The sequence below is a fragment of the Sarcophilus harrisii genome, chromosome 2, assembly GCF_902635505.1.
Source record: "Sarcophilus harrisii chromosome 2, mSarHar1.11, whole genome shotgun sequence".
NCBI lineage: Eukaryota > Metazoa > Chordata > Mammalia > Dasyuromorphia > Dasyuridae > Sarcophilus > Sarcophilus harrisii.
The window spans coordinates 174,904,891-174,929,380 of record NC_045427.1 but is presented as its reverse complement, the minus strand read 5'-3'; the positions used below and the strand labels follow the sequence as shown (position 1 = coordinate 174,929,380).

The following is a 24,490-nucleotide window of genomic DNA, read 5'->3' as shown; positions in this document are numbered from 1 at the left end:
TTTCTATAAGAATAACAAGAGTATTAACACTCAGAATAGGTCAAAGTTATTGAGGAATAAGAAACATTTAAAAAAATAAATTATTTTAAGTTGTTTTGAAGGCAAAAGGAAATTCAATTAGAGGTAGGGCTGTTTCTTGAGAATATGGGACCCTGAGAAACCAAAATAATGCTATACTAATTAAATTTCCTTTTCTCCTACCAGGAAGAAAGCTCTTTAGAGTGAAGAGGAAAAAACCAAAATAGTTGAGGTAAAATAAATCCATGATAATAGAAATAATTGCTATCTTTAATGAGTTCAGGTGATGAATTCTAATTATATATATAATGTGTGTATGTAAGTATATATGTACATATATATGTTTACATATATGCATATATATTCCAAAGTATTTGAAAAATTCTTGACTATGAATATAATATTCATTCATGAAAAAGTTGAAGAGAATGAGAAACATGCCAAAAGACACAATATAAAGCTTTTTTTCAAGCAGGAAACCTAGGAGATATCTCAAAACTCTAGGCTGCTGTGCTTGATTTAAGATTCCTGGAAAAATTCTAAAATAAGTTATTAAAAGTATGGTGTACAAGCACTTAGAAAAAGAAGTAATAATGAGTAAGTATAGAGACAGGATTGTTATGAACAAATTATTGTAAACTAACTTCATCCTTTTGTTATCAGGGTACTATAAAGATTCATCAGAACAATGCTGTAAATATATTATACTTGGATTTTGGAAAGGCAATTGGCAGAGATTGCCATGACATTTTTGGGGATAAGGAGAAGAAATAATGGATAACTTGTAGGACAAGGCTTGAATTTATGATTTTATTGGTATAGGGAACTCCTATGAAAGGAGGCTGTCTCTAGTAATATAGGTTAATCTTTCTCTGAAATTTGCATTCTTAAAGAGAATTGTTTAAAATTCAGACATTAAGAAATTGCTGGGGGTCAAATCGTATTTTTCAGAAGTAGTACTTAGACCTGGGTCTTATGAGCTTTAAAAGCAACTCTATTAACCATACCATGTTGTTCATAGATAACAGTATAATTTAGTTGACTTGGAAGTAATTGAACAACAAGATCGAAAGAATAGCGATTAAAAATTCAATTTCAACTTGAAGGAAAATCTCCAGAAGTGCAACAGAGAGTTTTTCTTAGCTCTTCAGTTCTCTTTGTTTAAAATTTTGTATTAATGACTTGGCTGTAGGCATGCTCCTTCAGATAACATAAATTTGGAAAGACTGGCTAATGAAATGGATGAAAGATTCAGGATCTAGAAAGATCTCAGTAATAGTCTAGAATGATGGGATTATATCAGGGTGAAATCTAATAGATATTTAAATCCTACAAATTAGTCCAAATTTTTAATTATAAAGGTACAATAAGCAGAAACAAAGCTATCTATAAGTTTATTGAAAGATAACTTGAAAAAATTTTTAAAAAAGAGAGCTTGGAAATTTAATGAGCTCTAAGTATAATTGCATCATCATTGTAACACAGCAACTTAATTCGTGACATATGAAAAAAAAAAGATTCTCAGCCCCTAGCATATGTCTTAGGAAACAAAATATAATAGTTCATATTTTATGTTCATTTACCAATTGTCAGAATATTTGATATATTACATTTGATATTGTTATTTGAATCAATTTTTAAAAATCCAATTAAGATAAGAATACATGTTAGCAGTTAATAAATGTTGATTGGTTGACATTTACAAGATGTAGCATATATGGAGGGGCAAATTAAATATGAATAGAGAATTAGAAAGCATGACATGTAAAAATCAGCCATATTAATTATAAATGATTGGTCTGGAGAAGAAAAGACCTTAAAATGACATGATATCTGCCTTAAATATATGAAGGATTGTGATATAGATGGATAATTAAAATTGTTTTACTTGTTTCTAAAGGGCATAGTTAAGGGTCATGTTTAGAAATTACAGAAAGCCAAATTTCAGCATGATTTCCCAATAGTGGTAGCTTTCCCAAAGGGGAAGAGATTAGATTTTAAAGCAATAAATTCCTTTTAGATAGAGATATTCAAATTGATCCAGAGAAGACCACACATGGGGCATATGATAGAGGGGATTTTTCTTCATGTATACATTGTATACCTAAGCTCCCTAACAATTCTGAGATTTTATGATCCTATCTTGAATTTTACCTTTCCTTAAAAACTATAATCATATTACTAATGCTTTCCTGGTGTCCCCAATATAGGGACATATATGGTGAGATAATTCATTTTCAAAAGATTCATATTAAAGGAGAAATTCTAAGGGACTTTGTTCTGTTTTATAACAGCAACTGTTATTTATTTTAATGTCTTAAAGCTGTGTAGGCTCTTGGAGAATTGACCTGCCCCTTCACTTAGACATGGTCCTTAATTTATTAATTAGTCAAAACAAACAACGATATTTTCAGGTAACATGTTCTTTGCCTAAATCATAATGCATAAACCAATTTCCACTATCCTATATATATGGGTATAAACTAATGACCACTAATGTATTTCAAATGAGTGGTTTGTATCTTTGCTTATAGTTCCATCTTTAAGACTACTGGACTATTTATCTAACTGCCTGGAAATTCATAGTGTATCTAGAGTATATATAAAACAAATAAACAAAAAAAATTTACAATAAACTTTGGGTTATAAGGATTCAATCAAAGTATTGATTGTAATATCATTAGTCTTTCATTAGTTTTCCTTAAATATTCATTCACTTATTCATCCAAGAAACATTCATTAAGCACATGCTAGATATGCAGCCCTGAACTAAAAAAATGTAGACATTATCCAAGAAGATCATAACACTATGAACAATAAATACAGAATCAGAATGTGTTGACTATTGATGGCCACTAGCTAGAATATCATCTCCTTATTAGCAACAATACAGAGGCATTAAAATAACAGAAACAAGTAATCATCAGATGTTATAAATAAAAGTGATCTTTCATAAGATATCAGAGCTGGGAGGGCCTTTAGCATCATCTGGTCCAACACACAATTTTGAAAAGCAAGAAACTTGGGGTAAGTAAAAAGGAACAAGAAAGCTTCCCTAAAGTAACATTTTAATAGACAATAAGATGAACTTTTTTATTATTAGAATTCATTTAATCGTCTCCTAAATAATAAATTTGCTTTCTATTGCTGTCTCTAGTTGGATATCTTGCAACAGTGACTAACTCTGATTTATTAGGAGACCACATAGGCAAGGTAGAATTATGCTGGAAAAAAATCTTTTGTCATGTTTAAATTTCCAAACACCATTAAAACACTTCAAGGTGAACTAGTCTTTCTGATGCCCTCTGCATCTCATGGTTTTGAAAGTAACCCCTGGTAAAATGGAATGGCACAATTCTGTATGAATCTCATTCCACTCTAAACTTATTTAGCAATGTACTAATTATTATTTCATTTCAGAGGCATTTAAATAATATTACTATTGGCAATTTTTTTCAGAAAATATAGAATTATATTCTATATTGTGTGGATGTGTGCTTTTATGTTATTAGGTAATATCAGGTATTAATAGAAGTTCTCAGTGAAGTCCCATAATGAAAGAAAAAGATTCATCTTAAGATAGCCACAAATATCTAAATACTCAAACGATAATTTTGCTTTGGAGGTCAGAGAATATCATTCTAATTCTGCCAGCATATGCAAGCTCTGAATAAACATTTTTGAAGAGGTTAATTCTTTAATTACACTAGGAAATGTGAAGAAATCCCACCAACAATGCTTCTCCTCCATTTTCATAAATTCAACTTTCCAATTTACTTAAATGATGTAAAGTCAGCTTAAGGATGAGTCTTTGAATTCTGATGTATGTAATAATGATGTGCAATCTTCCTTACAAGGCTCTCCATTATAACACTTTGCCTCAGAGAGACATTATTTCCAATTCTGTCTACAAAATGCCTAAGACCTCCTTGAATGAAACATTTTGCAATATCCAAATGTTTGTTTATTAGGCAAATGGTTAGGTAAGCACATTGCCATTTTGGGAGTAAAAGTAGCAAAGTATATTTGTTTTAAATTAATGTTTAATTTAATCTTCTCAGTGGAGAAATGGAATCATAAACTTTTATGTTCAAAATATAATCATTATATGTATATGTATTAGTAGAGAACAAATCACTTAATTTTATTTAAATCTAAAACTGTTCTGGTATACAAACCTGGAGTTTTAGTAACTGTTTCATTAACTTCTCTCACTCCTTTACCTACAAGTAAAAAGACAAGTTATCACTTTCAAGAACATATGTAATTTTGAATATTGTTGAAATAATGCTCAGGTGAAGCAAGTGTCCTTTCTCCAGACTGGGTAAATTTGTGAAATAATTGAAATCTAAAACATGTTATCTGCTTAAACCAAGAATTTTACATTTTGATGTTTTTTATTTATTTATTTTTTTTGAGCAGGGCAAGGAAAAAAGAGGTGAATTTAAAGGAAATAAATAAACTTTGATCTAAAGGATAGTGCTTCTATTTAAGTTAGAATGCTACAACAGAGAGCCTTGTAATGAGGGTGGCTTACAAAAGACACTTTACCAAAAACGTGTGCCCCAAATTAAAAGTTAAATTAAACCAAATTTAGAATAAACCAAATTTATTTTGAAAAAAAAAAGGCACAAAAAGACATAAAAATGAATTTACACATGAATAATTAAGGAAACTGACTTCTCTCTTTAAACATTTAGGATGGACTCTCAGGTTATTTAATTTATAAAATCTCCAGTCTTTAATTATTTTCTATTAAAATGTGTCATGGCTTTTTCAATGTCTTGTTTCTATTTCTTAGGGGAGAAAGGTAAAAGCAATCCAAGACTTTTGGACAATTCCTGTCTTGGGTATTTGTAATAGGCTCCAGGAATCTCAATATTAAGCCACAGATTTTACTTAATTCTAAAACATTTATTTATGTGGTTCAGTATTCAATACACATACAGTATAAAATTTAGATGTTCATTTTCACTTAAAAAAATAAATATTTTCCCTAAACATTTTATATGTAATTTACCTGGTAGAATGACTTTTTCCAATAAAATATGATCTCTTCTTTATTTGAATAGAGCAGATAATAAAATTTACATATACACTTAACCCATGCTCTTATTTTAATTAAATCAGTATATATATAAATATATATAATTATATATATCTATTTCTTAATTATGAATGTATAATAAGTTAGTATAAATTCCCTGGTGGTGTTTGATTTTGCCACAAATGTGTAAGCTATTCTTTATATCATAGTGTGCTTTTTTTTAAATTTAGAAAATTACTCTTACTCCATAATCAGTGACTTACTTTTACAAACAGGTGACTTTCCTGTCCATTTCATATCTGGTTTACATGTACGGTGCTCAGATCCACCCGCAAGAAAAAATCCAGGATGACAGGTATATACTAAAGTATAACCAAATGTAGGAAGATCTATTGCTCTCACATCTGCATGGGCTGGTGTCTCTGGCTGTCTGCATGCATGAGCTGGAATAAGTTTAATATTATTAGAAAGTACTAAGATAAGCATTATAGCATATTAAAGACAATGAATTTTTAAGGCTTAAGATCTAAAGACATATAAAATTCAAAATGAATTTTTTACTAGAAATTGATATCAACTTCATATTTCATATTTTACTAAAAATAAAATGGGGAAGCAGTTATAACAAGCAAAAATTTGTTTTGTACATATCAAATCCATCATGTCAACTATCATATATTATTACTAAAGTTACAATTCATATATTGAGATGAAGAGATTACTAATAATTATTTTATAATATATTACTAATTTTAATAGCCATTTAGAAATAAATCCCCCCAATCAAAAAACAGTATATTAAAAATTATTGTGATTTTTGTTTATTATTAATTAAAGGATCATTAGTATTTGAACATTACCTACAATAAAATAGTACAAAGTTTTTGAATTTGCCATGAAATAAAATTGTAATGAGAAAATTATATATAATGTGCCCCATTTGAAAGATTTATTTTCTCATTTTTATTCGTCATTCATAGAATTTCAAATGAATTCATAATTACATATGAATTAACAAACATCTATATTCTGCATAGGCCATTCTGCTAGATCCTGTATATAAAATGATTGGTACTTTATTAAGTATTTACTTATTGTCAGACACTGAAAAAGAAAACTGTTCTAGTTTTTAAAGATCTTTAAATTTTAGTGGGTGGGTTTAATCTAAACATAAGTAAGTAAATTTAAAGAAATACAAATAATTTCAAGAAGAAAAAGTATCACAATAACTGGGAGGTTAAGAAAGATGAATCTAAGGACCATCTGAATCCAATAAATGCCATGTATAGAGGATGGATGACCTACGGAAAGGCACAAAGGATGCAGATGAAATGTCTTGTAGCAAGGTAATTTGACAAGAATGGATAGTGTATGATGGGGAACTGTGTGGAATGGGATTGTAAAGGCAGTTAAGAGATAGATTGTAGGGAGATTTTAACAGTCAGATTTAGGATTTTGTATTTTACACTAAAGGCATTAGTGTAAGGCATTAGGAGGGCCTTATTTTGGAAGGTTGGGATGAGATCTATGTTTTAGTTATATCATAATATTTTGGAAATTATGTGGAGGATGGAATGAAGAAGAAATATTTTAGATGAAGGGGATTGTTAAGATGCTATTGCTAGGTAAGAAGTGATAGGCTAGTGTAAGAATGTAAAACAGAGATTAGATCAGTGCTATTTGTTCAGTGATGAAGAGAGCTATCTACACTCAGGGAGAGGACCATGGAAACTGAGTGTGGACCACAACATAGCATTCTCACTCTCTCTGTTGTTTGCTTGCATTTTGTTTTCTATCTCAATTTTTTTTCTTCTTGATCTGATTTTTCTTGTGCAGCAAGATAATTGTATAAATATGTATACATATATGTATAAATATATTAACATATATTTTAACATATTTAACATGTATTGGACTACCTGCCAGCTAGAGGGGGGGGGGAGGGAAGGAGGGAAAAAATTGAAATAAAAGGTTTTGCAAAGGTCAGTGTTGAAAAATTATCTATGCATATATTTTGTAAATAAAAAGCTTTAATTAAAAAAAAAAACAGAGGTTAGCTGATACGCTAATTAGTATACCTATTTTCAGTCTCTCCCCATTCTAATTCAGCCTTTAAAGTTGAAAACTAAATCAACTAAATAAAAAAGCTTTTGATATAAAAAGTCTGATTTCCTGTTCAAAAAACTTTTGGAAGATTCCTATTGTCTACAGAACAAAATCCTTTATTCTCAAATTTGCCCTCTCTCCCCCACCTCCATCTAACAAATCTTACTCTTTCATAGATTTATTTCAACCTATTTCCTTTCATTCACTCTGTGCCCCTATTTCTTGATCTCACTCTTCCTTATTCTACATTCAGAAATGTACCAACTCTGTATCCCAAGCAATAAATGACTTTTTTCATTTCCACTGGAGATCTTGAAACAGAGAATAATCACTTGTCAGATATATTATATTGTGCAATGTTTTTGAATTGGAGTAAATAAAGATCTAGAACTCTTTTTTAACTCTCAAATTCTGTTATTTTTTTTCTCTCTACTATATCTATGAAGCTTTCCATGAATGCTCTGAGTTGAAAGTGAACTTTCCTTCTTTAAATTTTAAGAGCATTTTTTGAAACTCTATTTTCCTTATCACTTTTTAATTTTATTATGCTTGTATTTTTAAACAACGTATTTCTCTATCAGGTTGTAAGTTTTTTGAAACAGAAAATTTGTTTGTATTATTGTTGCTCTTGTTTGTAATCCTAATATTCTGAACACTTGGTAGATATTTTCCAAATTGAATTGAACAGTGAGGGACACATTCAAATATTAGTATTGTGCAGATATTATGCTAGTACTTGAACAGTAAATATTTCTAAGAAATGAGCTATGTAATACACCTTCCTTTGACCAAGGGGCAAAAAATATAATAGTTGAACTTAATTACCCTAAATGTACAACTTCTCATATTTATACTTCCACTAAAGATAGATAGTTTCTCTTTTAATAACATAAATCATACTTACGAATGCATTCAGTCTGTATGCCACTCCACGTTAAATTAGCAAGGCAAGAGCGTGTTGTGGAACCCTGAATATGGTAACCCTTTCTGCATCTAAAAAAGACAGTGCTTCCAACCTACCAAGAAAACCAAAGAAAAACCTTAGAGAAAAAACCTGAATTTTACAAAGACAATTAACACTTGAATGCTAATCAATAGTAGCATACTATATATGACACACTGTATATTATTTATATAATGATAATATGTATATATGAATATATATTTATATACAAACACAATGACAATTATATAAATTTTTACTTTATATTTCAAGGCACTATCAGATTTATTCTATATATTATGCAATTTTAAAATAATATATTTTGTATTTTATTTTATACTATCTTCTTTCTGTTGGTAATAGTTCCAATATATTTTTGTTGTTCAAAATTATACTTTTTTAGAGAAATTCTTCTACCATTCTAGCTTACCTTCTATTCTAGGTAGCAATCGATCAATATATATTTATTGAATCAGCTATATGTCAGGTACTGAAGCTCAAGGATAAATGCAAATTAAATTATAGATACTATTTTATTTAAGGAGTTTTTGCTTTATTTTCCTTTTGTAAAAATATCAATTCCTTCATTACATAAAGGAAACAGCAAATGATTTAAAACAAAAATACTTTGCTTCAAATTCTAGCCTTGTTACTTACTATATGAGTGACCAGGGGTTGGTTGTCTTACCTTCCTGGACAGCAATTTTTTTATCTGTAACTTTAGGAGTTTATTACCTTGAATGACTTTTGCTATTCTAAATCTTCTTTGGGTGGAAGCTGGTAGATTGACTTCACAGAAATATATAAAAAGTTCTAAGGCATGCTCTCTCATATACTCTACTGGAGTCAGCTGTTTATTATAGGCAAAATAGAGATTGAGTTAGAATCCTACCTTTGGCCCAATTCTGACCAACGTGACTCAGGACAAAAGGCCTGGGTCAAGATTAATAACAACAGAGACACTGTGTTTAGAACAAGGGAAGTCTGTCCCATCAGAGGTTTTCTGGTGTTTTATGATCAGTATGGACTGCTACATTTTAAGAATGATAAATGGGAATGCCTATAGAGGTTAGAAATCAAGATGGGGAAAAGATTAAAGATCATGTTATTAGAGGATCAGCTGAAATACCTAGAGTTATTTAGTGTAGATTAGATAGAAGGATGGAGGCACAGAGGACTTTCACAAATCATTGTAAGGTTTATGTGTCTTAAATAAATGAGTCCTTGCATAAGTATAAACATTCATTAACAGCTGTATCTGACAGTAGATTAACAATCTGAGAGAAGGTAAATTAATAAATAAAATAGGCTGTTTCATTGTCTATTAAAATACTTGTGAATCTTGTAAAATTAATCATAGCACTAATTTGCTGTATAAGTAGATTTCTAAACAAAGGAAATGAATTAAAACTCTGTATTAGGCTATTTATTATCTGTACAATCATGAGCAAATCTATTTGCATCTTTGAACTTTAGTTTTTTTATATATACAATGAAGATAATAATTCAGATATCTCACAGGGATATTTTGTGGCTCAAATGTAACTCTGAGTAATAAACTCTTAAGGAACTGGTTTAGTTGTATGAGTACTGGATTTGGACTCAAAATACCTAGCTTTGATTCCTGGTTCTTCTACTTTCTACCTATGAAGCCTTTCTTAGCTAGAAATTTATGATCTAATCAATCATTATTATTTCTTTCCTATGTAGAGTGATTATTATTCATTCTTATTTCCATATTTTTGGTAGAAAATTGTACCATATAAGATTGCTATAAATATTTCACTATTATAAGTAATAGATTAATGGAAGAAATGTTGATCGTCATGACCTTAAAATAAAAAAAAATTTCTAGCAACAACTATATTCAGTAAGCAGTTTTCTTTTTTTTAATAAAGTTTTTTATTTCCAAAACACAAGCATAGTTGTCAACATTCATCCTTATAAAACCTTGTGTTCCAAAATTTTTTCTCCCTTCCTTCCCCTCACCTCCTCTAGATGTAATTGATCTAGATACTAGATGGCAAGTAATCCAATATATATCAAACATGTGCAATTCTTCTATATATATTTCCATAATTATCATTCAGCAAACAGTTTTCAAGGAGACTATATGATTTAATCCCAGATTTGTTTCCAAAAATTAGAGTCAATGGGGCTAAATTGGATTCCCACAATGGACTATAGGGACTCTATAGGAAAACTTCCTGTTTTGAGAGTCAATATTCACCTGAATATGATCCCTATGCTAAAAAAAGATTTTAATCAGTAATTAATACATCAGTTATGTTTACTATCTCTAATAATTGTTTGGTAATTAATAGGTATTAATAATAGAAAAGCAAAAGAAACGTTATTTCTTATAAAAACTAAATGAGTAGCTGAAGACCACATCTGGCCAGGAGACATCCTGACAGGATACTCTCATTGTTTTCTACCATTGACTCCATAAGGCCTCCTCTCATTATTTCTATTTCTCTCTCAGCCTACTTTCTTCTTTTTTTATCCTCTGAATTAGCAGAGCCACTAGAGAAACACTACAATGGAAAGAGTACTGAATTTGAAGTCAAGAAAGACATAGATTCAAGGCTCAAAATTTTTCTCTTCCCCTCATCTCCCTTTATATTCTATTTTCTTATCCTGCCTTTATCTGTATATCTATTTTCATACCTCATTAATGGCAATTAAATTACTATCTCTGAGTAGATAATTCCCATATCTATCTTTTATATCTATCCCCTTATCTAACTTTTACTTTTACCTTGAGCTTCTTCTATATTTATTACATTACTGTCTACTGGATGTCTCTATTTGAATGGTCTACTAAGTATCTCAAATTCAATATCTCAAGAATTTATTATTCCTTTCCTAAAGTTTACTAGCTATGGAATACTTGTTGAAGGCCACTACCATTCTTCTAGTCCCCTACATTCACAACTTTAGAGTCATGTAAGAATTCCCTCTCTTTTAGACCCAAATCTAATAAATTGCTAAATCTTATCAATTATTTAATTATTTCTCTCATGTTTCCTTTTCTACATTGAATCTACTACCACCCTAGTTCAGTACCTTATTATCCCTGAAAATGATCACCAGAACAGTCTTTTCATTAATTTCCTTGCTTTTAATCTTTCCTCTTTCCATCCATCATAAACATACCTGCCAAACTTATATTAATAAAGAAGAGGGATGATCATGTTCTCTTTACACACTCAGTTCTCACCTATCCAATCTACATATATTTTCTCATATCTTTTGCCTTCATATCTTTCCACAGACTTCTCTATGATTGAAATATTATCTTAATTCTGGCTCTTGGAATCGTTTCGGTTTTTCAAAGAACTAGTTTGTGTCCCTCTTAACACAAAATTTTTCCTATTACTGTCAGTTATCATTGTGCTCACTCCCCCTTCCCAAATATCTTGTATTCATTTGCTATTTATTTATATAGATATCATTTTTTCCCATTAAAATGCAATCTTTTTGAGGGTAGGGATGCATCATTTTATTCTTGTATCCTTAGTATAGTACATAACACATAGTAGGTACTTATCAAATGCCTATTCAATTGTCCTGACTATGAAAACATTCTTATATTGGAGAAAATTAAAATAAAGTGTATGGGTATGTTTATGTATATATATTTATATATCTACCTCATAACCTCTAGAGCTGTTCTGCATTCCAAAATGTGGGGTACCAGGATCTGTACAAGTATTGTGAGCTGGATCTGAAATTCAGATATAAAAAATATCATCAAATTCAGTTATTAGATATGAAAAGGAATTCTCTTTTGTAAAACTGATTTATGTTTTCAGAAATTCTGCCTTTGCCAGTGTATAATTTTTCTTACTGAAAAAGTATTTATCATAAGGGAAAATATTAATTCAAATAAAATTAAAGCAAAACTAATTTCACCCTTCTTTAAAATTTACTTATTACTTAATACTGTTTTGTCAGATTGTAAATTGATTATCTGAACTAAAAAAGTTACTTGAGTTACTCATAAAATTTTAAAGGAAAGACATTCATATTTTAGCAGAAAGTACTATGAAAACCATTGAAGAAATATAAGGTAAGAATAATCTAATCTCCATTCATTTTTTTCTATGCTGAGCCATAACTTACTGATTTTTAGAATATTAATATAATTACATAGATATAAATATATAGGTATGTTATTGGAGCCATGATTTCACCAATATTATTATTTACTTCAATGGTGCATCTATATATACTTTTCTATCCAGTGACAATTTTCCCCCACATATTCCCATTAATCCTCCATAATGTGAAATCTTCGTGTATAGATAGTCCTGATGAACATTTTAGTAATTTGTAAAAACTAATTACTTTGGTGCTATATTTAGTAGGCTTGAATTATGGCTCCCTTTATATAGACCCTAATTATAACTTGAATAGCATTTATGTTTTGCTCCTTCTTATTCTTCAAGACTTCATAAATGACAATAAGAAAAATATTAAAGGTTTCAGAACTGAAGCAGATGGGAGCCCAACATGTGACATTTTCCCCAAATGTAGCACTTGAGCAATCAAAAGACCTTTCAGCTTCATCATTATTTATACTCTACAGCTGCTAATGGGAAAATGGAAGAGAAAGCATCTTTCAAAAAAAGCATCAACTAACCTCTTGGGGAAAAACAAATTCATCCCCAACATACTTATAACAGTAACAATTAAAACAAAGTGAAAGCAAAATTCTTTTAACTTTAGAAAAGTTAGGTCTTCAGTAAGTTTATTTCTGCTCCAGAAATAAATACATAATCTATCTATACACACACAAAATAATTTTTATTTTAAAAGGAGACATTCTGCAATGGCTGGTAAAATCCAGGATCTATAAATGTTTATTAGGGAAATATATGTTGTCATTTACTAGTGATAATAAAAAAAATATAAGAACCAAATATAGAAATAGAATAACAAAACAAGAGATAAGGGAGACTTCATTTTCTACAAAAGTAAAGACAATTTGGTAGGAAAATGAGTGGGCCTTTAGGTTCTCCAACTTATCTTATTATAGTCATAACCCTAATCAAAATTGTATAGTATCCAAACACCCAAACCTTAATGCCAGAGAAAACCATTTATTAAGGCCAAAAGACTATATATAACACAATATAATAATAAGACTTTGATAAAATATGATGTGATACATGAAATTTCTTTGTTACAAAATAACCCATATTATATTAATTCATTATTACCAATACAAGTAGGCTGTATTCCACTCCAGGTACCATCTGCTTGGCAGATTCTTCTTGATGAGCCTACCAATATAAAAGGAGATTTGCACTGGAAGGAGACTTCAGATCTGTAGGTGAAGCTTTTCCCGCTAATTCTCCCCTCAGCAGGGGTGCCAGGATCACCACAAAATACAGCTAGCAGAAAAAAAAAAATAATAATAATCAAATAAGTGGAGAAAGCCCTTGGGAAATTAGAATACAATTTAAGCAAGTTAATTTGTAGTTTAATGTTAACCATCAAGCTACAAACATTAGTCTATCACCCATTTAACCCTAACGAACTAGAATGGGACCAAAAGTACACTAACACTACAAATCATAGCTTAATATCAGACTGCCTAATTTACTTTGGATCAGTTAAATATAGATCACAAAATTTGATGTAAGCTTTATATGTTCCTATTTTTCACAAAAGGCTAAAGAAGTTGCTATTTATGTTCCAATTAAAGGATATTCCATGCCCCATTTGTAAATATCAAATACTCTACTACAATTTGCAAGGGGACATTGAATTAATACTCATTCAATAGAGCACAGAATCCTGGGCCTGTGAAAGAAGTATCTCTCAATACAAGAACATGATGGAATGACTTGGGAATCATGCATTTGTAGTATGGTATAGACTAACAATCTCATGCAGGAAAAAAACTGGATAAAAGTAAAATATGTTTCTCTAAATAACTTACGCAGACATTGTGGAACATCACCTCTCCACACTCCCTGTCCTTCACAGGAAAGAATTGCTGAATTGGAAAGCTGATAGCCCTCAGCACAACTATAGCTTATGCTGGCCCCCCAGTGGTAATCCGTTCCCTCCACTTTTCCATATTGGACTTGAGGAGGTTGACCACACATAACAGCTATTTCAAAAAGACAAATAATTTTCAGGGTTACATAGCCTCTATCACAAATGAAACATTTACATTATTTCACATTTTAATTCAAACTCATATGGCAGTTAGTGCATATCTTTTGATGGTAACAACCAAGAAGATATTAAAAATCAATGCTGATTAGATTTTCAATAAGTTGCTACTTTTAAGAGAGGGATTTTCTTTTATCTATGTTTGAGAAAACCCTAGATACACTGAGCGTGCACACACACACACACACATACACACACACACACACAAACACAAAAATACACATACACAAACACACACATACACAAACTCCCTCAATTTTGTTTTAGAGATTTCTCTAGAAATACTCTTCAGGCTGGAGACAGAGAATGAAACAAACTTTTTTTGGGGGGGGAGTGAATGGGGAAACATCATCAAACAAATCATTTAATCCCAAAATTAATTGGGGGATAGTAATTATGTTATAGGATATGTGTCTGTTCCATGTTGGTCTTATTTTTTTATTTACTGTCACTATATCATAAAAGGAAGAAATTCATTGAAAAAAATAGCAAATTTAAAAAAATCTTGGTGACTTTGGAAATCTTACATTTCTTTTAAAGATAGAAAATTCAATCAGTGATCTATTAATTTATTCAATTATTCATTCAAAAAAATTAAAACACAAAAATAATTTGAACGCCCAAAGGGAGGTTGCTAAAAGAATTATCACTTTATAATCATGCTCTATCATTAATACTAAAGTTATTATTTCCTTCAAAATGCTATGTAGCTATTCTTTATCCATATGTGCACTAGCATATATGATGATAACAGAAAGACACTATGTGTGTCCATAAGCACACACCCACACACACACACACTTTGGAAGAACATACCCTCCCTAGCAGAGAGGATTTAAAACAGCAGAATTTCTAAGCAAAGAAAGAAAGAAAGAAAGAAAGAAAGAAAGAAAGAAAGAAAGAAAGAAAAATTTTACAAACTGTGGATGAGAAAAGCTTTTTTTCCATTGAAAACTTCATCAATAGCATCTATTTTTCCCATGTCACTTCCATAGAACTTTATACCTAGTTGATTTATTTTTTGTTAAATAGTTTTCTTAATTGGATAGACATCATTGAAGACACAAACTGTTAACTCTTCTAGCTTTATTAGTGATACACTATACATAATAATAAAAATTTGATTGTTGCTTATATTGTATATTTGTAGAAGTTTTTAAAAAATTACAGACCTTTGCAGATAGGTTTACTCTGATTCCAAGTGCTGTCTTTTGTACATCGAATTGTGGAAGCACTAGCAGGTTCCATTAGATATCCTGGATTACACTGATAGCTCACAGTTTTGTTAAAGGTAAAGTCATTTCCAAACTGAATACCATTTGCCAAGGTACCTGGATCTCCACAACTTATAACTGCAAGGAAACACCAAAAGCAACTTTTTGTAATGTCTTTCTTTTTTTCCCCTAAATTCCAATTTTTATTGTTTTTGTTTTATTTTTTATAGCTTTTTATTTACAAGATATATGCATTTTTCATTTTTTCAGCATTGACAATTGCAAAACCATTTGTTCCAATTGTTCCCCTCTTTCCCCCCATCCCCTCCCCCAGATGGCAGATAGACCAATACATGTTATATATGTTAATGTTTATGTTAAATACAATATATGTGTTTATGACCATACAGTTATTTTGCTGCACAAGAAGAATCGGACTTTGAAATAATGTACAATTAATCTGTAAGGAAATCAAAAATGCAGGCAGACAAAAATAGAGGCATTGGGAATTCTATGTAGTGGTTCAGTCATCTCCCAGAGTTCTTTCACTGTGTGTAGATGGTTCAATTCATTATTGCTTTATTGGAACTGATTTTGTTCATCTCATTGTTGAAGAAGGTCACATCCATCAGAAGTGATCCTCATATAGACTTGTTGTTGCCATGTATAATGATCTCCTGGTTCTGCACATTTCACTTAGCATCAATTTATGTAAGTCTCTCCAGGCCTCTCTGAAATCATCCTGCTGGTCACTTCTTACTGAACAATAATATTCCATAACACTCATATACCACAATTTATTCATCCATTTGCCAATTGATGGGCATCCACTTAGTTTCCAGTTTCTGGCCACTACAAAGAGGGCTGCCACAAACATTCTTGCACATAGAGGTCCCTTTCCCTTTAAGATCTCTTTGGGATATAAGCCCAGTACTAACACTGCTAGATCAAAGGTATGCATATGTAATGTTTTTCTTTAAACCAAAACTATAAAAAATTTTTATTAAATAAATAATGTTCTATTTTCAGATTATTTTCTTTGAAATGTTATGAAAAATGAGAAAACATTGTTTTATATATATGTACTTATGCATATATGTACATATATGTGTGTATATGTATGCAATTATATATGCATGTATATAATTTTTAATTATTTGAGAATTAGGAGTAGCCCTATATTTGAAAAGGTTCCTCAGTATTGTGAAATATTGCTTTTTTAAACCTGGATCTATGTCCCTTTTCTAGATCCTGTTGTAATATGAATTATGTCCACACACGTAGATGATTGAGGTTATAGCTGCAGCAAGCAGGAGCCACAATTCAGAATGTTTTGTTTCATGAAGAGGTAAGTTGTCTATACAAGGAGGAATTTGGGGCATTCATCTCATTATTATCATACTCTCAACAACTGGCCCAGCTCATCACAAAAACTAACTTTGAGGATAAACCTGGAATTTTTCCATTTGTTTTTAATCCACATATATAAAAATATTTGTAGTTGCTTTTTTTTTTTTGTGGTAGCAAAGAATTGGAAAATGAGTATATGCCCATTAAGTAGGAAATGGCTGAATAAGTTATGGTATGTAAATATAATGGAATATAATGGTTCTATAAAAAATAATGAACAAGCTAATTTTAGAAAGACCTAGAGAGATTTACACGAACTGATGCTGAGTGAAACAAGCAGAACCAGGAATACATTGTACACAATAACAGTAAGGATGTGTGATGATCAACTATGAAAGACTTGTTCTTCTCATTGGTTCAGCGATCCAAAGCAATCCCAATAGACTTGGGAAATAAAATGCTACCTGCATCCAGAATAAACTAAGGAGACTGAATGTTCATGCTATGATCACTTCTTTTTTTTTATTCTTTAATCTCTCCCATGGTTTTTCCCTTTTGCTCTGATTTTTCTCTCCCAACATGATTCATAAAGCAATGTGTATTAAAAATAAATAAAATTACTAGAAAAAAATAAATTTATTTTTTAAAATGTAAAATTTTAAACTGGTTAATGAATAAAAATTTTTGAATTGTAAAAATTTTTTTTTCTCTTCTTGTCCACTTTTCAACTTAAAGAATGAAACAATGGGGGAAATTCTGTGAAAGCCAATATTCATTTTATTAAATAGCCATTTATTAAAATTCAACTTAATATTCTTAAGATAGTTGGGTAAGTAAAGGCCTCACCTGTACAATCAGGAGCAGTGCCAGTCCAAGTCCCATTGGCTGTGCAATGGCGAGTCGTCAACCCTGATGTCTTATAACCTTCCCAACAGGCATAGATCACTGAGCTGGAGAAAAGTATTCCATCACTGTTTATTATCATGCCATTGGCAGGGGTACCAGGATTTCCACAAGATACAGCTATCAGAGAAATTGGAGACTCAAAATTAATGAAATAATTACTGGCACTGGGACTTTAATAAACCATGTTTTTAATTTCAAACCATCAGCAGCATGACTTCTTAAGTGGACCTGAGAAGTATATAGAGATTAGAGCTTCATTTTTATTAAGGAGTAGAAAATATGAAAAGTAGACATTCTCATAAACTCATACTCCCAAACTATATTTTTTAAAGAAAATTTAAATATAAGAAAGAAGAAAAGAACTTTTTTTGAGATTCAAATGAAATGTTATAAGATAATTAAAGTTAATTTTATTATTATAGTAGAAAGAACACTGAATTTGGAGGTCGAATCCTTAGGTTCAAATCCTATATTAAAACATATTATCTACCTTTTTGAATTTAGACAAATTCCTTAAAACTGTAAGCCCCAATTTCCTCATTTGTAAAATCAGGGGGTTGGATTACATGGCACCTTAGGGCCTTTCAAGCTGAAATCTATAATTCTTTTGAAATGAAATTAAATATACCCCAATATAAGAACACAGTTGAACATTTTTTTTTTTTTGGTTTTGATTTAGGTTTTTTTTAAATATCATGCAGTGTTGCAGAAAGTATTTGTTGTCCTTGGATTAAAGATACCTGCAGCTTTTTCTAAATGGTTACTTTAACCCTGCTGCTTTAGAACAAATAAACAATTTAACATTTAACAATTGTTAAGTTTCTGGTCAGTTCTCCTTTGCTACTCATGAACAGTACATGTTTTTCCTACTCCAGTAATCACTCCTATCACCTGGAAAAGAAAATGGTAAATCACTCTGCTCTCTTTGCCAAGAAAACTCCAAAACCCTTTTTGCAGGGTTTCAGAAAGAGATAGACATAAGCTTGTGAAAATGGACTAGGTTAATGACTTTACTAATCACCTTGATTTGTTCAAACTCTCTACTATCCAGAAGATACCAGACATACTGGGAAATCAGATAAAACAGAATATTCCTTAAGTTGGGTGTATCAGAAGTTTTTTATAGTGTTTGTCCATCAGAAGTTCTTTGCAATATTGGAATAATGAATCCAGAATTTCCCTTGCTATGCCAGATAACCAACTCAGACTGATTCATATCAACTCCCACTGCCAAAAAACAACACAGCCCAGAGATGATGTGATAAACCCACTGTGTGATTACACCCACCTCTCTGTGATTTTTGTCTTTATAATCCCTGTTACCTATGCTCACCTTGAGCGCAGTTCTAACTGTGCTCCCAAGTATACATGTCCACTTATTTAGGAGGAATAAAGTCATAGATATCATACAAGTATTTGTCTTTCTTATAACCGAACTGGGAGAAAAACGTTAACAATTGAAAAATGACTAAACAGCAATAACAACAACCAGATGAATGGTAATATTCTTCCACATCTTCCTATGTTATTCATGCTTGATTTTTGCCTCCTTTTACTTCTCCTATGAAAAATTAACGTTAATTTCTTTATCCTAAATTACAACAGAATACTGCTAAGAGGATCTGAAAGGTTATGAAAATCAAATCTGTCCCCTAGGAAACAGAAGTTGCTAATACTGAGTAGTTTTCCTAAGCACATTTTGTTTTTGTTTTTGTTTTTGTTTTTTTTCAGTTTAACAACTGAAGTAATCTAAAATTTACTTAGTGGTTTCAGGTAATAGGTGAGATTATTCTCTGGTTCTCCACAAACTCAGGCTGAGAACTACTATTGAGTACATTTCAATCCCAAAAGCATCTATTAAGTATTTATTGTGTGTCAGCCACTCAGCAAACCAATTCTAACATAAAAACAAAAATTAAAAGTTCCTCAAATGGTTTACATTCTGCTATTACTATTAACAAAGGTATAACTAAACAAAGGAGGTAGATTTCTGAAACCTAATTAGACCATATTTTAAATGAAATAGGGCTATTTGATATTTATTTGCCATTGTTCAATTGTTTCAGATGTGTCTTGATTCTACATGATCCTATTTGGAGTTTTCTTGGCAAAGATATTGGAGTATCTTTAACCAGAGGAGGTTAAACCTTTGGGTTCACACCTTTAAAAGATCATATATAAGAAGCTCTCAGTCTCAGCGAGGGTCAGTTGGAGATATTGAGAGCCACAAGTCAGTGAGGAGACTTCAGGAGATTCACAAGTGAGAAGTCAGTTGGGGAGATTGAAAAGCCAGAGACTGAAGTTGGGGAGAAGGAAGGATTTGGAAGAGGAGAGGCTGAAGTTGGCAGAGGACGAATAAAATATTGGATTTTAACTCCTGGCTGTATTTGAGGTGATTATTACTCAGAATCGAAACTAAGGCTACCTCCAGAGAACCTCCCCAAGAAACCTGCACCCAGAGAACGATCATATTATACAAAAGAAGAGAACACTACACAAGTGTATCTTATTTTTGAAAAACATTTTGGATATGTTTTTTAGTAAAGCCCATTTTATATATAGTGAAACAATTATATTTTGATGACATCTTCAAAATAATGAAAATTGTTACAACTGTTTTAAGTTCTTTGTAGCCTATGTATAGTAATTCAACTCTTCTCTAGAAAGATGTGGATATTACCTAGAAACTCTCTGCTGAACCAAAGTAGCACAGGCTTAATATTTCAGAGTGTTAATACTATAAAGCTATGCCTAGTTTTCTGAGTATAGTGTTTGTCTTACATTGGATGGCTCAGTGGCTAATGTTCTAGACCTTGAATCGGGAAGATTTGAGTTCAAAATAGGTCACATATATTTAATAGCTTTATGACATTGGGCAAGTCACTTATTCTCTGTCTGCCTCATTTTCTTCAAATATAAAATGGGAATAACAATAATATCCTCCTCCCAAGGTTGTTGTGAGGATGAGATAAGGTAATAATTGTATATCATTTAGCATAGTACCTGGCACATAGCATTCATTTTGTTGGTTTGTTTTCTTTCCTTTGATGTTTTTTGTGTTTTTTTTCTGTTGTGTGCAACTCTTCATGAACCAGTTTTGATTTCGGGGGGGGGGGGCGCGGGGGAGAGGGGGAACAAATATACTGGAATAACTTGTCATTTCTTTCTCCAGATCACTTTATAGAGTAGAAAACTGAGATAAACAGAGTTAAGTAACTTTCTCAGGGTCACACAGCTTGTAAGCGTCTGAGACCAGATTTGAACTTAGAAAGATGAATTCCACTAACTCCAGACAAAGCACTCTATCCACCATGGAATCTAGCTGTATATAGTAAGAACTATGCAAATGTTAGTTCTTTGCTATTAGTGCCTACTTGCCAGAATTGTTTGGCTCTAAGATAATATTTGTAAAGTGCTAAGCATAGTAGGTCCTATATAAATATTAGCTTATTTTGTTATCCTTGATATTAAGTTTATATTCTGATTAGTGACATTTTAAATTAATACATTTCTGGTTTCTTTTAGGACAAAATCACAATGGGTGCTCTATGTATAGTTCATCCTTACAGATTACCTGTAAAATACCATTTTATTCTATACTGTGTTTAGTCAGGTAAACTCAAATTGTTTTCCCTACCACCATGACTCAAAAGCTTTAACAGCCAGTTCAATTGAAAAAAAAATCCAAGAAAAAGAACCCCAAACGATTTATCAGGATGACCTGTTTTATATCCCCCCTCTGACCTCTGTTCAATAGTATCTCATTTAACATTCAATGCCAAGACCAATTAATTTAATATGATTTATCAGTTTCAATGAGCAAGCTTTTATTAAGCTTCAATAATGTTTTAGTTATACTAATAGGAGAGAATAGAAAGTTTTTTTTTAAAGCCTAAAGAGATCCTTTTTTAAAGAAAATTACATTCTATGAGGCAGGGTGGAGGCAACAGGTACACCAATAAAATATAAATGAAATAAATTCAAAAGGTGGTGAGAAGTGGTGACTAACAACATAGGAAATACGCAAAGGTCGCCCCCAGGAAGTCATTGGAGCAGAACTTTGAAGGGATGAAGGAGCAAAGTCAGGGATGGAGAATATTCCACATGTCTTTAAATAGACTTGGAGGTAAGAAATCTGAACACTGAGCATTTTAACTGAATGCATAATGATTCTGCAAAGATAGGCTGAAGGTTTTATTTTGTTTGTTTGTTTCCCCTCTCTAGAAAAAAATTTCCAAAACAGAATGCTAAATCTTTAAAATATATGAATGACACCAGATGAAGAGATGGGGATTCTATTTCCAATTAAGTTCTTCCTCCAATTAAGTTGTGAAGACTTGAAATAGAAATTTAACCTCTGTCTGTCAAAGTTAATTCATTGTTAACATAAGGGAATTGGGCTAGAAAAATTCTAACATACTTAAACTCCTATTTAATGCAAAATACCTTAAGGATAATCCAGCTACAAACATTTATCCAGAGACTATTGTCTTTAAGGTATTGTGTTAAGCAATAGAACAAAAAAAAAAAAAAAAAATGAAAGTCTCTAAATTCATGGGAAGTACAGTTACAGATGCATGAATAGCTCCTTATTGGCAAGGTGATTGATGGAATTGTACTCTTTCCTAGCTTGAAAAAAAAAAAAAGAACAATAACTGAAGAATAATAGGAGGTGGAAGTTACATAGGATCAGGAAATTTTGAGCCTGTCACAGAAGAAAGAGGAAGAGTGTATGCTCATGCTCAGTGCCAGTAAACAACTGATTTATGTATATAATAATGAATATAATAATATGATATAATTATGTATATGATTTATGCTTTTATTAAATGTTTCAACTCAATATAATAAAATTAAATATTTGTTGTGAAGAAGTAAGCCACATAAAGAGGAAAAATCCATGAATCAAATGTTCTCTCTTTTTAAAAAATCATGAATCCCTTTGTCAATCTTGTGAAATCACAGATTTAAAAAGTCTGTTCTAGGTTTTTTTCCTTTTTCTTTTGTTATGCCTCAGTTTCTCTGAATTGTTCTGTCTCAGTTTCCCTGGTGGCAACCTCCCCTTCCTGGCCATTAGGACTGAGATAATTAGGCCTGCTGAGCTCTGGCATTCCAAAGAGTCATAAAACTCCAGATGACATCTCAAATACTTGAACATCTTTCTTGGCCCAGATTTCCTGTTTCCTGCTTGACCACTTTCTTCACTCCCAACCTGTCAGAATTAAAAAGTTATGATCCTTCCTGAAATTTCCACTCACTCAGTGTTCTTTCTTCGCCCCTCCCCCCTGCCCCACCTTTGTTTTCCTGATTGCTAAAGCTCTATAAAGTGGAATTACTTACTTTTTGCTGGGTGTTTTGAGACAAAAGTCTCATGCAGCCGATCAGTCCAAGCTCTCCATTAATATTAAAAACTCTAATTTCTGTCTTGCCTTAGTTTCTCTGGCATTACATTTCTCCCCTCTTCTACTCTACCACTCTCAATAATACTCTGTCTCTCTTCCTTTTCACAATCATGAACTCCAGTCTGAAACTTCTTTATACTAAAGAGTGCTTTGTAATTCGTTGTTTCTGAATTTCATGAATTACTACTGGGTAATAGGGGAAGAGAGAAAGAGAAAGGGGCAAAAAAAAAAAAAAAACACTCTTTGTTATAAATATTTCTATTATTCAAACATATCATATCAAGAATAGAATCTCTGTTTCCTTTTTTTGAACATGGAAGAGGGTAACCAGTGAATGGTCTATCACATTTTTCTCCCAATCATTAATTCAATAAATACAACAAGAAAAAGACATAATCTAGCCCTGCCCCAACCTCCCAGAACATTATATTCAAAGGCAAGGAAACATGAATGTAAATTACTATGCAAGATGGTATTGTGGCGAGATGATGATAAATAAAATGCTCTAAAAATAAATAAAATGCTATAGGACAAATTGGAAAAGGAAAAGGCAAGGTAACAATAGTAACAATACAAGTTCTTTTTTACTCCTTGCGCCTTCAAACAAAACTTCTCTACCACATTGACCCCAACACTGATCTTCTATAACTGGGGCAAGGTAAGGAATATGGACTGTGGTAAAGAGCATGGAATGGGTCATAGGAAATAAAGGGAAGTGGTATATATCATTAAAGAGGAATGGGAGTTTTCCCTCTTCATTTTAAAAGGGAAAATCTTTAATGGTAGTCTAGAACTATTTATATGGAATAGCTATAAATAGAAAGAAACCAAGGCCTATTTGTATTTATATGCCATTATAATAAACTTTATGATGATGGGGTATGCATCTTTTTCTTACAATTTAAGAATCTTAAAATAGTCATATTCCTGGTCACAAGAATTTAGACATTTTTTGATTAAACCTTTGACTTGTTTGAATGAAGATAGGATTAGATAATTAATAGTTAACAAATATATTTAAATTAAAATGACAGCTATTTTTATATTATTTCATGACATGTATGGATATAAGAAGAAAATAATGAGCCTATGTTTGAAAGACTGCCTATTTAAAATGTATAGTAAAAATTGTTTAATTGGAGAAAAATGTTTATTCGGAGATGCTAAAGGACATTTTTTTAAAGCTTTTCTCTTATGGCCCAATTACTGTGGTTTTTTATTTTATTTTATTTTAATAATATATTTTCTGACTATTTCCATCTTGGTTTAGTTTTTTAAATAAATTCAGTATATGTTGCCATAGCATCAAGGA

The 24,490-nt window shown here is 31.3% G+C and overlaps 1 protein-coding gene across 2 annotated transcripts in view; it reads right to left on the bottom strand.

Moving 5' to 3' along the window:
* CSMD1 (CUB and Sushi multiple domains 1) overlaps positions 1–24,490 on the bottom strand; it is a 2,563,917-nt gene that overhangs the window by 16,754 nt on the left and 2,522,673 nt on the right. The window contains exons 58-65 of one of the 2 annotated variants that reach the window (XM_031949178.1): positions 17,717–17,893; positions 15,479–15,658; positions 14,068–14,241; positions 13,343–13,516; positions 11,771–11,844; positions 8,076–8,187; positions 5,329–5,508; positions 4,197–4,241 (exon numbers count right to left, since the gene is read on the bottom strand). In XM_031949178.1, coding sequence (XP_031805038.1) covers positions 4,197–4,241; positions 5,329–5,508; positions 8,076–8,187; positions 11,771–11,844; positions 13,343–13,516; positions 14,068–14,241; positions 15,479–15,658; positions 17,717–17,893 — 1,116 coding nt within the window. The remainder of the gene's footprint in view (positions 1–4,196; positions 4,242–5,328; positions 5,509–8,075; positions 8,188–11,770; positions 11,845–13,342; positions 13,517–14,067; positions 14,242–15,478; positions 15,659–17,716; positions 17,894–24,490) is intronic. The other variant, XM_031949179.1, reaches the window with a different exon arrangement.